This window comes from Quercus robur, chromosome 8, assembly GCF_932294415.1.
Source record: "Quercus robur chromosome 8, dhQueRobu3.1, whole genome shotgun sequence".
Classification (NCBI taxonomy): domain Eukaryota; kingdom Viridiplantae; phylum Streptophyta; class Magnoliopsida; order Fagales; family Fagaceae; genus Quercus; species Quercus robur.
In genome coordinates, this window is record NC_065541.1 from 5,651,846 (window position 1) to 5,666,728 (window position 14,883).

Below are 14,883 nucleotides of genomic sequence, written 5' to 3' on the forward strand. Positions count from 1 at the left end.
CCCACCACCACGAACATCATTTTTATTATAAGTCAATCACAATATTTCAATCTAATTAATAATGAACATTTTTTATAAAAATTGTGTCACTAAACTTGTTGATCACAAAATTGTCCATTTCATAACAATCAAAATTGTTCATGTCATAACAATCTGCGTAAAATTTATCTCACTTTTATTATAATTATGAATGTTTTGCAAAACAGGCATGAAAAAGAGTTGCCCAAGGTGGACATATTTGTGTGCACTGCGGATCCAGTGATCGAGCCACCAGTGATGGTGATCAATACTGTTCTATCAGTAATGGCATATGACTATCCACAAGAGAAGCTAAGTGTGTATCTTTCAGATGATGGTGGATCAGATCTTACCTTCTATGCTCTCTTAGAAGCCTCTCACTTTGCTAAGCATTGGCTACCGTATTGCAAGAAATTCAAGGTGGAGCCAAGGTCACCAGCTGAATATTTCAACTCAAGTGATGACCCCCTTGATGCTAATCAGTCCAAAGAGTTGGTGTTTATAAAGGTAAATTTTTTTTTTTTTTTTTTTAGAATCATTTATAAAGGTAAATTAGATTATAGCAAATGAATTTTTTTTTTTTTTTTAAATGAAGGGCGGTGGTTCAGATGCAAAGATAATATATATAATATATATAGAAGTGGTATCCAAGCGTCTGGTTAAAATTCTCTACTTCCTACCTACAAAACTTTTTGAAAAGCATATAAATCAATAGTCTGATAAATAGAATTTGAGACCTCCGAATTTATGACACATCTTCCAAATTTATTGAGCTAACATCACACAAACCGGTCACAATATTATAATAATCACAAATTTTTTTTTTTTTTAGAAATTAATAATCACAATTTTGATGCTTCCTAGCTACAATAATAGAGTGTAGTCCAACTATTTTTATTATACTAATATATAGCAATGGAGTCATCCATGATGCATTGTGAACAACTTGATCAAGGGCAAAGATTTGACTCACTTTTTTTCTTTTTTTCTTTTTTGGGATAATGATCGTGTTGACAACTATATTTGCTTGCTATTAAAATATTATTATAACGGTAAGTATTATTACTATCATAGCAATGGAGTCATCCATAAGGCATTGCGATGAAACTCATTAAGCGCGGTTAGGGGTGACAATTTTTATCCATATCCATGAACCCACCCATTACCCACCTTATTTGGATAAGTCTTAACCCAACCCATTTGAATATTTGGGTTAAATGGGTAAAGACCCATTTGGTTATTTAATTAAATGGGTCTAAATGGATAATCTCACTAATACCCACTAAACTCATCTAAAATTTAAATAAACAACATAAAATCTAAATTTCTAGAAAATGACTAAAATACCCCTAAAACTTAAAAAATGACCAAAATACTAACAAAACCCAAAAAAAATGACCAAAATACCCCTAAAACCCAAAAAATGACCAAAATACCCCCGAAACCTAAAAAATGACCAAAATACACCCCAAAACCTAAAAATTACCAAAATACCCCCAAAACCAAAAAAATGACCAAAATATCCCTGAAACCCAAAAAATGACCAAAATACCCCCAAAACCCAGCAAATGACCAAAATACCCCTTGAAACCTAAAAATTACCAAAATACCCCCAAAATCCAAAAAATGACCAAAATACCTCTGAAACCCAAAAAATGACCAAAATACCCCTAAAACCTAAAAGTTACTAAAATACCACAAAAACCCAAAAACTGACCAAAATACCCCCAAAACCTAAAAATGACCAAAATACCTCCAAAACCCAAAATATAACCAAAATACCCCTGAAACCCAAAAAAATGACCAAAATACTCCCAAAACCCAAAAAATGACCAAAATACCCCTAAAACCTAAAAATGACCAAAATACCTCCAAAACCCAAAAAATGACAAAAATACCCTCGAAACCCAAAAACTGACCAAAATTCCCCCAAAACCCAAAAAATAACCAAAATACCCCTAAAACCCACAAAATGATCAAAATACCTCCAAAATCTCTAAACTGAGCAAAATACCCCCCAAAACCTCTCAAATGTCCAAAATATCCCCAAAACCCAAAAAATGACCAAAATACCCCCAAAACCCACAAAATGAGAAAAATACCTCCAAAACCTCTAAAATGAGCAAAATATCCCCAAAACCCAAAAATTACCAAAATACCCTAAAAACCCAAAAAATGACCAAAATGTTTCCTAAACCTAAAAAATGACCAAAATACCCCCCTAAACCTTAAAAATGACTGAAATACCTTTGAAACCTTAAAATTATCAAAAATACCCCCGAAACCTAAAAAATGACCAAAATACCTCTGAAACCTATAAAATGATTAAAATACCCCAAGACCTAAAAAATGACTAAAATAACCCCAAAACCTATTACAATGACCAAAATACCCCAAAAACCTAAAAAAATGACCAAAATACCCCCAAAACCTAACAATTACCAAAATACACCCTAAACCTAAAAAATTACCAAAATACTCCCTAAACCTAAAAAATTACCAAAATACTCCATAAACCTAAAAAATGAACGAAATACCTCTAAAACCTAAAAAATAACTGAAATACCCCAAAAACCTAAAAAAATTAGCAAAAACCCTAAAACCTAAAAAATGATCGAAATACCCCCAAAAACCTAAAAAAAATGACCAAAATAACCCTAAAACCTAAAAAAATGATCGATAAAAACCCATGAAACCCAAATTATGACCAAAATGCCCCTAAACATGTAAGATGACCAAAATACACCTGAAACACCTAAAATTACCGAAATAGAGGTTTCAGGGTATTTTGGATGTTTCAAGGATATTTTTGACAAATTAAAGGTTCTAAGAGTCTTTCATTCATTTTATAGGTTTCGAGGGAATTTCGGTAATTTTTTAGGTTTCGGGGTTATTTTGACCATCTTTTAGATTCTAAGGGTATTTTAGCCATTTTTTAGGTTATGAGGGCATTTCTATCACCTTTTAGTTTTAGGGTTATTTCGGTAAATTTCTAGGGTTCAGAAGTATTTTGGTCATTTTTAGGTTTTGGGGGTATTTCGGTAATTTTTTAGGTTTCGGTGGTATTTTGGTCATTTTTAGGTTTCGAGGGTATTTCGGTCATTTTTCGGGTTTCAAGGGTATTTGGTATTTTTTGAGTTTCGGGGGTATTTTGGTATTTTTTGAGGTTTTAGGGGTATTTTGGTTATTTTTAGGTTGTGGGGGTATTTTGGTAATTTTTTGGGTTTCGAGGGTATTTTGATAATTTTTAGGTTTTGGGGGTATTTTGGTCAGTTTTTGGGTTTCGGGGGTATTTTGGTAATTTTTAGGTTTCGGGAGTATTTTGGTCATTTTTTGGGTTTCGGGGTATTTTGGTAAGTTTTTAGGTTTCGGGGTATTTTGGTCATTTTTTGGGTTTCGGGGGTATTTTGGCCATTTTTTGGGTTTCAGGGGTATTTTGGTCATTTTTAGGTTTCGGGGGTATTTTGGTAATTTTTTGGGTTTCAGGGGATATTTTGGTAATTTTTTGGGTTTCGGAGGTATTTTGGTCATTTTTAGGTTTTGATGGTATTTTTGTCATTTTTTTTGGGTTTTAAGGGTATTTTGGTCATTTTTTGGGTTTTGGGGGTACTTTGGTCATTTTTTGGGTTTTGGAGGTATTTTGGTAATTTTTAGGTTTCGAGGGTATTTTGGTCATTTTTTGGGTTTTTGGGGGTATTTTGGTCATTTTAGTGGTTTTAAAGCATATTTGATGATTTTAGAGATATCAAGGGTATTTTGGTCATTTTAGAGGTTTCATGGGTATTTTGGGATAATTTTATAGATTTTTGGGATAATTTTGGATGTCCAAGGGTATATTGGTAATTTTGGAAGATTAGAGGTATTTGCATCATTTTAGGTATTTATGGGTATTTTGGAGGTCAAGAGGGTATTTAAGTAGTTTTAGAGGTATTTGGGTCATATTGGGTTAAATGGGTGGGTTACTAATTAAATGGGTTGGGTTGGTAATGGATAATTAATTTATATATAAACGGGTTATAAATGGATAAATGGGTAATTATACACCCAACCCATCTATGACCCAACCCATTTATAACTCAACCCGCCCATTTGCCACCCCTAAGCGCGGTTTAATTAGAAAGTATAGTTTTAAGCTTGAACTGTAAATCCCAAAAATAAAAATTTGAAGTTTAAAATTTTTAGTGATAAAAAGTTTTTATTAAAAAGTTGTTAGTGTTCGACAAAACTATAATTAGATGTTTTAATGCTTTTAAGCTAAATATATGGTAACCAAATTGATTTAAAGCTTTTAAATGTAATAAATAACAATAGATAATATTATAAAAGTGTGTGTTATTGACTTATTATTTTATAAGTACTTATTTTTATACCTGAATCCAATTAGATCAATCAAAGTTCTAGGTGTAGAGAGGTGTTCGGTATCAAGCAGTTCAAATTCCCACTAGAACTCTTTTGGGCCCTAAAGCTCTTTAAGAGACTTTTAAGTTTTAACACAGCCCACACACTCTAAAGTATATATTTATCAATAATTGTTTTCTTACCCTTGTTGAGAGTCCATAATTTTACGTGCGATGTCTACTACTTTTTGGATGTCCATATTTTATTAAAATGTAATTGAATGATGTGTATGGACAATATATAATAAGGAGCGTGAAATAATCAATGGCCTATATTTATTTTACATCTCTTGAAATAGAAAATGATTTATTATTTATCATTATTCATTTGTTTAGGAGATAGTATTTGGATGTGAGGATTTAAAATCAAGGAATTTAAAGAAGAAATATTAGTATAAATTTCTGTAGTTTATATGGATTTTAACAAAATAAAGTGAATTTGAATTTTGAAAAATTTTCTCTAATGATATTGAATCACCATATTAATGGTTTCTCAAAAATAAAAAATAAAAAGAATCCCCTTATTATCAATTTTAATATATTCATGATTATCATGTCATCAATAGAATATATATTGAATAAGAGATCTGGAGTTCAATCGATATCTTAGTCTGATAATAAAGAACTATCATCGGGAATGCACATCATAGGTTGAAATTGTCTCAAATATATACACACACGTTTCATACTTTATTTAAACCATTTAAACTATTTCTGAAATTTAAATCTATCTTTTTAATTACTTCCTTTCAAATCAATTACAAAGAATTTTAACCATTAAGATTTTACTTGTCTTTCAACTGTTGACACATTGTTAATTGAAATTAATAGTCTGCTATATCCATGTTCATGTTGTAGAAATTATATGACGAAATGGAGAATCGAATCAAAAATGCAGCCAAGCTAGCTCGAATCCCAGAAGAATTACGCTCTAAACACACAGGATTTTCTCAATGGGATTCATATTCTTCTCAACGAGACCATGACACAATTCTTCAAGTATGTTATTACTAACACATTAATTCTAAAGACCATGTGTAATATTATTTTTCTTTGGTCAGCATATAAAATTTGAACACATTTAGTTTTCTAGATTTGCCAAACCAAAATTCTATCTTTTTTCATAGAACATGAAAATCAAGTACGCTATACACCTATGAATTTTATAAGCACAAGCAAATCATTTTGCTTTAAGTACTGTTTAAATTTTGAACCTTTTTTTTTTCAGATATTAATTGATGGGAGAGACCCCAATGCCAAAGATAAAGATGGGTTTGTGTTGCCAACTCTGGTTTATTTGGCTCGCGAGAAGAGACCCCAACATCACCACAACTTCAAAGCTGGAGCAATGAATGCATTGGTAATGTGCATTCTTGCAGACAAATGACACACATTGTATGAAGTATAGTTATTTTCTCAGTGAAATAAGTTAGTTATATAACCATACAATTTAGTTACATAAAATATAGGCACAGAATTCTAGACCTACTAGGAATAGTACTGCTAATCCTATGACTAATAAGACTACTAAAACAAGCATAATGATAATAATGATAGCACAATGGGCAGGCAAATATATCAGTAATACTGACAATGTTTTCAATTCTGTAACCTTTAATATTTTCTTTCAGTGAAAGTACTCCCAAGTTTGGCACTAAACTTGAAGGCATGTTTTCTTTCTCTTGAATATACAGTCATCAACCTAAATTGTGGTGAACTTTCAAGTATCACTGATTTATTTATCCTCTAATGTTTCACTGTGCAGATAAGAGTGTCGTCAGAGATTAGCAATGGACCAATCATTCTTAATGTGGACTGTGATATGTACTCAAACAATTCACATTCTGTACAAGATGCACTATGCTTTTTCATGGATGAAGAGAAGGGCCATGAGATTGCTTTTGTGCAGTTTCCCCAGAGTTTTAAGAATGTTACTAGGAATGAAATATATGATGCTTCAATGAGAGTAATAAGAGAGGTGGGTAAATACTTGTGGAATCGAAGAATTATTTAGATCATATTGATTAAATTGCTAATCTGGCTAAATTCTAATGCTTGGTGATTAAGGTGGAATTCCATGGTTTAGATGGTTGTGGAGGCCCTTTATATGTTGGAACTGGATGCTTTCACAGAAGAGACACTCTATGTGGGAGGAAGTTCAGTAAGGAATATAAGACTGACTGGAGTAGTTTGAATGACATAAGGAGAAAAGACAGTGTTCATGAATTAGAAAAAAATTTGAAGGGACTTGCAAGCTCTACCTATGACAAAAACACTCAATGGGGAAAAGAGGTCACTCTCTCTCTCTGTCAAACATACACACATTCACACACACACACACAAAAAACACAAACACATTCTTACTTTACATATATTGATGTTTGATTGCAGATGGGCTTGCTATATGGATGTCCAGTAGAAGATGTCATAACCGGGTTATCAATCCAATGTCGGGGGTGGAAATCAGTCTACTTTAATCCATCAAGAACGGCTTTCTTAGGAATAGCCGCAACTACACTCCCTGATGCACTTTTGCAGCATAAGAGATGGTCTGAAGGCGATCTCCAGATTTTGTTTTCTAGGTACAGTCCTGCATGGTATGCACATGGAAAGATTAGCTTGGCCCTTCAAATGGGATATTGCGTCTATTGTCTTTGGGCTCCTAATTGCTTGGCAACACTATATTACACTGTTATCCCTTCACTTTATCTCCTCAAAGGAATTTCCTTGTTTCCACAGGTGTGATTCTTTGCTTCTTATTTGTTACAATGTTTTTGACTTTTTTTTTTTTCTTTACATTATAGGGGGGAAACTGTGGGCAACAAATTCAACTTTTCCCCTGATCTTAATAGTGCTATCTGAAAAAAAAAATGTAGGAACACCGCGCCGCCCCCCCCCCCCCCCCCCCCAAAAAAAAAATCACTTTCCAAAATGACATTATTTTGGTGGACTTAATGGTGAAATTGAATAAAAAGGAGAGAGAGAGAGAGAGAATTGAAAATAGGTCAACTTAGAGGGACTAAATTGAAATTTAGCCTCTTTTTTCTTTTTCTTTTTTATATAACATTCAAATTTATTACGTGTAACACCCTTGATCAAAAGTCTTTTTCTTTTTCTTTTTCTTTTTCTTTTTTTTTTTTTCTTTTTTTTTTTTTTTTTGAGAAACCACTTGATCAAAAGTCTAGTTAAATAAAAGGTAAATATGATATGGGTGTAGTGGAATATTGAGGATCAGGCTACATATCATCCAGGTCAAACTCAATGTATAGAAATTGCATATTTATATTTTTAGATGAATAAAATTTCATATTTTGGTTTATTAGAAGATTATTTATAGTTCTTATTTTTATTTTTTAAATGTATGTGATAAAGTTTTGTGTTGTCAATTCAGATCTCAAGCCCATGGTTCATACCATTTGCATATGTGATATCTGCTAAAAACATTTGTGCCTTAGCCGAGTTTCTGTGGTGTGGGGGTACAATCATAGGTTGGTGGAATAACCAAAGAATGTGGCTTTACAAGAGAACAAGTTCCTATCTCTTTGCCTTTATGGACACCATTTTAAAGTTACTAGGCTTTGCTGAATCAGGATTTGTAATCTCAACCAAGATAGCTGACCAAGATGTGTCCCAAAGATATGAGAAAGAAATAATGGAGTTTGGAACTTCCACTCCAATGTTCACAATATTATCAACACTTGCAATGATAAATTTAGTATGCTTCGTTGGGGTGTTGAAAGAAGCATTGATGGGTAAAGGAATCATAAGAGTTTATGAGACAATGAGTTTGCAATTTGTTCTATGTGGAATTTTGGTTCTCATCAACTTTCCTTTGTACCAGGCCCTTTTCCTGAGGAAGGACAAGGGTAAGCTGCCAAGCTCCTTAGCAGGCAAATCAATTGTATTAGCTCTATTGGCTTGTATCAGTTTTACATTATTGTACTAATCTTCTCAGTTTCATATGTGAAATAAGGGCTATTTGGCCGTGAGTGTGTCATGTTCTGATTAGAACAGAGCACACATTTATATATTGATGATTTGATGTAAATTTACATGTATGGTTTTAGTTTTACACGTGGAGAATAATTCAAAAATATGTACAAGTCAAACCTGATATTTATAGAGGTACAATTTTTGCATATCAATGTTGCATAACACCACCCCATGATTTATGCATGAACATATTCTGTTATTACCCCTACAAACCCTTTTTCTTTTAAGAGTCATTACGCCCTACAAATTGATTGGCGAAGGAGATATCGATTTAGAGTATAGAGTAGTGAATGCATAAATTGGTAAACCATTGGTGAAGATGTCAGTAGGATAAACTGGACCTGAAAGACTATAGTTGACTATCCATTAACGAACAAAGTGAATACCAAATTATAAATATTGTCACTGTTACTACACTATCACATGAATTCTAATGAATCAGAAGACTTGAAGTATAGTCTTGTGGTAATAGTACAATTTATGAAGCCCTAATATGTTTGGAGCAAGGATTGGTAACCAAGTCTTGCGGTAATAGTATAATTGTCACTGTTACTAATTATCTCTCTCAAAGAGAGAGAGAGAGTAATTATCTAGTGCTCTAGGAATACAATAAATGTGTACTCATTTCTCTTATGTAATAGTGGATCTTACTAATTAAATTCATGATGAAGCTTATTATATGTTAGAGAGGGGAGGACACATTTGTTGTGAACCAAGAGCACTGAATAATTACACATATATAGTGAAGAGGGAGAGATGGATTTGAATCACAAATATAAAATAAGGGAAATTATACTTTACCACCCTAAACTATACTCCAAATTACATTTTGCACTCTCAACTTTTCGAATGCACATTTTGCACCCTAAACTATAACCATTGTTACACTTTGCACTCTAACATCAAGTTCATTGTTAATTTGGACAGAAATCTAAAGTTTAAGTTGAAAAGTGTAATTAAGAGTATAGTTTAGAATGGTAAAGAGTAATTTATCCTTTTTTTTTTTTCTTAAGAGATTAATAAAAAGGGCAATTAACCATTTTCATATGAAACCATGTTTTTCCAAGTTAACAGCAAACTTGACATTGAGGTGCAAAGTGTAATAAGGGTTATAGTTTAAGGTACAAAATGTATATTCAAAAAATTTAGGATACAAAATATAATCATGAGTATAATTTATAGTGGTAAAGCCTAATTTCACCTATAAAATACTAGAAATGATGCCATTACCCTTACCTTAAACCTCAGCAACATTGATATTATTATCATAATAATTAGTAAATAATCTATTAAATATTCCTGGAGTCTTGTAAACTCAAATGCTATTGAGTGGGATTCTCAAAAAAAAAAAAAAAAAAAAAAAAAAAAAAAAAAAGCTGTTGAGTGGTAATGGTATAATCAAAACAGCCAATCAAAACTGTCCAACACATAGACAATCATGTGGGCCAGAAGGCCATTCCATGCACCCCAAGTTTAGACAATCACAGCTTTTTTAAACCGTTAGACATCGAACTAAACTCAAGCAGTTCCTGTGCGAAATTATTCAGGTTTGAAACACAAACCTAGGATTTTTGTTATGTAGCCCAAAAGGCAAACATAGGCCAAAGGGCAAAAAATCCCACAAACCTAAGCTCAAGCTCTTGTCCCCTTTGAAACGAGGTAGTATTAGGTGTTTCGGATGCATGCATCCTCCCACTCACATGAGGGTGGTTCCCACAAGTGTGGGACTCACCCTCATGTGAGTGGGAGGATGCATGCATCCGAAACATCTTGTATCTTCTTCTTGAAAACTTTCTACCAGAGTGCTTATCAGATTGTTCAAATTTTGAATTTTTGTGCCTTTTCCTTTCTAGCTTTTATCAGATTGTTCATATTCAAAGGTAAAAATTTCTACTTTTTAACTTATTTTTTTGAATCTGATGTCTTATTGGGTTTTCTAAATTCTAAAATATAGAATTTTGGGGGGGATTGAAGTTTAAAGGTTTCTCGTGATTCTTCTTATTTTCCTATGTGTTCTCAGCCACCTAATTGTGCATGAAATGAGAGCTAATTCTTGTGTTTTTAGTTTTATTATGAAAAAATTGTTTCTTTTGTTCATTTTGTGATTATATAATTTCTCATTGTTAATTGTGGGTTATTCTGGTTAAGCTCTTATATTCAATTGAATATCAATAGACGGTTGTTTGTGGAATTTCTATTTGATTTTCTTGTAATTTTTTCAACTACTTTATGTTCATCATCGTGAACATGAAGTACTTTTTTATCAATAAAATTTCTATTACTTACCAACCAAAAATAATATATATAAAAAAAATAAAAAATAAAAAATAAAAAAAATAAAAAAAGATGGGTATTTGTGAATTTTGGAGAAAATTATATGATGCACCTTAAGTTTGCTTAAAGAGTTAAAGTTAACATTTACTACTTATATTATGCATTGGGTACTAGATTTTCGTTGATTAAATTTTATGTGTCATGAGCCTTGATTCTTTTTTATTTCACAAATTCTTTGAATTGTTAAGTTTTTTGTGTCTTATTCCACACCCTTCCCCCTTTGCTATAGTGTTATCCTTTGTTATGACTTGGAAATCTCACTTTGTAATCTACAGATGACGATTGGGTTACCGGAATTTGTTGTGTTTGCGTTGTTGGCACTTGGCACTCTTGTCAAGCCTGCAAAATGTGTTTGTCATTAGGTTTATGATTGATAGAGAAGAGTGCTTCTCTCACAATGTTCGATATGAAGTAGATACGGAGCATCTTTCTTTCGTTGTAATTAAGGCCAATGGAGCTTGGCATTGTACTCAAGATGATGTTGATCTTGTGGTAATCTTCCATGTTTCTTTGCTCAAATTTGTTGGTTTTGTTAAGTTCTTCAGTTTTTTTGCCCCTCATTTACACTTAATTACTTCAAAATATTATTAGTACAAATCGGGTGTATGATGGTGTTGATCTTGTGGTAATATTCCATGTTTCCTTGCTCAAATTTGTTGGTTTTGTTAAGTTCTTCAGTTTTTTTGCCCCTCATTTACACTTACTTCAAAATATTATTAGTACAAATTGGGCGTATGATGGATAGGGAAAAACTTAACTATAATTCCTTAGCTGTACTTTTCAAAAAAAAAAATTCCTTAGCTGTATTTATAGTTGCCAAAACATGAATCATATTGTAAATCAATTGTTTATTGTATTGTAATCTGTATAGTGTATCATAACGTAGACAAACACTTTATAAAATTTATAGAGAAATTAATGATATACAGATATTAAAGGAATATTTATTATAAATTTGGAACATATTCTACTAATGATTAATTTCATCATCACTTATGCAATAATATTTAACAAAGTTAACTAAATAAAGCAAATTAAAATATATTTATAACTTATACATTCAAATTGGTCAGTCTCAAAACTGATGATACATGATATATAAGCTAAAATAATGTTTTCTTTCTCATCATAATCATATTCATCAATTTGTCTAATTAACCTCATCTCCATAGTCCAAGTCAATCCTATCATCATCTTCTAAAATCATTTGATCATTGACATCTTCTTCTTGTTCAACTTCTTCTTCGTCATCTCAAACATTTATTATCTTGTTGCTCTATTTCAGTAACTTTTTCTTTAAAGAAAAGAGAAGACACTAACTAACTATTTATTAATATATTTCAACTCAATCATATAAGATCTATCAAAACTAAACTCAAGGTTTTCCTGAAATCATATATGATTGATTTTATATTGAACTTCCTAGCAATTTCTCATTAATGTGCAAAATCAAAGAGTCCGTTAGAAAATTTCTTCCACTTGTTGCAAGGCCCAGTTTTGACAATATCCATGGTTGAAAGTACTCATGTTGTAGTTGTAGTTGTAGTAGAAATTGGAAGAGTAAGTATAAGTACAACCACTACAAACAAGTTGGTAGGATATTGTTTTTATGATCATTACTAGATGAAGTTAAACTAAGAACTCTAGATCCTAATCACACTCACAAAACCGACTATTTAATTCTTATAACTGAGAGTCAAAAGTCATATGCATTATAAAAAACAAGAGCAATTAGTGCATACCGCCTCGTTTGGAGTGTCCGCGCTCGTCATCAGTTTTATGGAAAATGTTATTTGATTGGCCATTAAGTGGGACTAGCTCTGTTGTACCCGCCCTTGTTGGTTACGGCCAACTTGTGGAGGAAGTCAACCGACCCCCATGGTTGAAGATATGTATTATGATCTGATCTCAGGAATACCTAGTATTGTGGGGAATGCTGGATGCCTAGCACTATGGTGCTAGAAGCCTCCCAAATAAGTACAGATTTATCAGATATGGACTAACCAATATGTTATGGACAACTATATTATGTTATTGATCATGAGAGAATTATTTTGTTTAAATGCATTATGAAAAGTTGAAAGCTCTCATGAAAAGAAGAAGTTTATGATGAAAAGAAAAGCTGTTCTTTAAAGATAAAAGTTTCTGAAGTTCTGTTGTGCTTTAAAGATAAAGAATCTGATAAAAATGTTTTAGTCTTTCGTAAAGATAAAGCTTCTGATGAAAGTACAAGTTTATGTTAAAAAGTTACCAATTATCTAATTTAAGTTAAAATGATTATTTTGTAATGAGAATACATATATATATATATATATTGATTTTAAACAACCAATATTATATCTGGTGACTTTGTAAGAAATGAAAAAATTAAATCCGAAAGGTTTTGATAATATTATTCTGATAAGAAAAAGGAGAACAATTATTTTCCTATGAAGAACATATAAGTTATTATTATGAATAGTATAAAATACTATGCATGAAAAGATGTTCTCTTATCTGAATATTCATAAAATGAAATGAATTGATTTACATGCATCCTTATTAAATTCTCATATATCTTACCTTTACTGAGCTGTGTAGCTCACCCCTTCTACTCTTTCAGTCAATAGGTTTATTTTGGAGCAAATGGAGCCTTAGTCGAGTTTTGGAATGAACTAGTTTTAGTTTTAATGTATAGATCCCAAATTAGCATTTGATGTTTAGCTTTATAGTATTGTGCATTTTAGGATCTAATGAAAGTTGTGTACTTTCAAGCATTAAGAGATGTATTATGTGAAATTTAGAATTTGAGTAACTGGTGGATTATGGTATTCTTTGAGTACAATGTAGATGCTCTGAATATCAAGTGAAAAGTTATATCTCAAAAAGTATAGAAACAAGAATGAAAAGAAATAGGGAAGCTTTTGTAAAAGTTTTTAAAAGTGAAGTTGGTTTTTATTAATATCAGGTTTAAACTTGATATTAGCATGCCAGTCATGGTTACAAATCCGGGTAACGGGTTTGGGGCGTGACACGTGTCCCCAGAATCAGTTGTGAAATTTTAACCAAAAAAATTAACTCATTTTCGAATAGTACTTTTCTTTTGCATATCCATAATAACAGTCTAACCCTCCTCAATATGCTCGAACAAATCTCTCTCTCCATCTCCTTATCAAACCCTAACGATTATCTTTGTAAATTCTTCCTTTCATCGCTCTCTCTGTTAGCATTTTTTGTATTATTAATGTGTTTTATGATTAACTATTTGATTTAGTTTTACTTATTATTTCATTCAGAATGTACCTCCCTTTGTTTCTTTCTTTTTTTCTTTTTTCTTTTTTTATGATGGTTTTTAAGGCAATCTTGTACATGATCTTAATGTTATTTGAGGATTTGGTATTTTTTTTATTGTTAATGCAAGTTAGACATGTATTTTTATCAGATTATTCTTGAATTTTTTCTCTACTTAAACCTAGGGGTGTAGGGGTATTTTGGAACAAAAAAAAAATCCAGTCCAAATAGGGGAACCCCTTAAATAGTAGTATAGATAAAGACACACATGTTCCCAAAATCAGTTGTGAAATTTTTACCCAAAAAATTAACACATTTTTGAATAGTACTTTTCTTTTGCATAACCGTAATAATGGTCTAATCCTCCTCAATTTCCTCAAACAAATCTCTCTCTCCATCTCCTCTTCAAACCCTAACGATTATCTCTGTAAGTTCTTCATTTCATCGCTCTCTCTGTTCGCTATTTTTGTATTATAAAAGTGTTTTTTAATTAGCTATTTGATTTAGTTTTTCTTATTATTTCATTCACAACGTACCTCTCTATTGTGTTTTTTTTTTTTTTAATCTTTTTTGTTTATGATGGTTTTTAAGGCAATGCTATACATGATCTTATTGTTATTTAGGATTTGGTATTGTTTAATTGCTAGTGTAAGTTGGACATGTATTTTTACCAGATCATCCTTTAATTTTTTTCTCTATTTAAACCTAGGGGTGTAGGGGTATTTTGGAACCAAAAAAAAAAATCCAGTCCAAACAGGGAAAGCCCCTTAAATAGTAGTATAGATAAAAACACACATGTCCCCAAAATCAGTTGTGAAATTTTGACCGAAACTGAAAGTTCAAATAGTGTAAAAACACCCTTGAACGTTTA

The 14,883-nt window shown here is 31.7% G+C and overlaps 1 protein-coding gene across 4 annotated transcripts in view; it reads left to right on the top strand.

Moving 5' to 3' along the window:
* Positions 1 to 8,554, top strand: part of LOC126694287 (cellulose synthase-like protein E1) — a 46,515-nt gene extending 37,961 nt beyond the window's left edge. For all 4 annotated transcript variants that reach the window (XM_050390443.1, XM_050390442.1, XM_050390445.1 and 1 more), the window contains 7 exons: positions 207 to 525; positions 5,274 to 5,414; positions 5,644 to 5,775; positions 6,181 to 6,393; positions 6,483 to 6,707; positions 6,807 to 7,154; positions 7,807 to 8,554. In XM_050390443.1, coding sequence (XP_050246400.1) covers positions 207 to 525; positions 5,274 to 5,414; positions 5,644 to 5,775; positions 6,181 to 6,393; positions 6,483 to 6,707; positions 6,807 to 7,154; positions 7,807 to 8,361 — 1,933 coding nt within the window. In that variant the 3' untranslated portion in view covers positions 8,362 to 8,554. The remainder of the gene's footprint in view (positions 1 to 206; positions 526 to 5,273; positions 5,415 to 5,643; positions 5,776 to 6,180; positions 6,394 to 6,482; positions 6,708 to 6,806; positions 7,155 to 7,806) is intronic.
* The last annotated feature ends 6,329 nt before the right edge of the window (positions 8,555 to 14,883 follow it).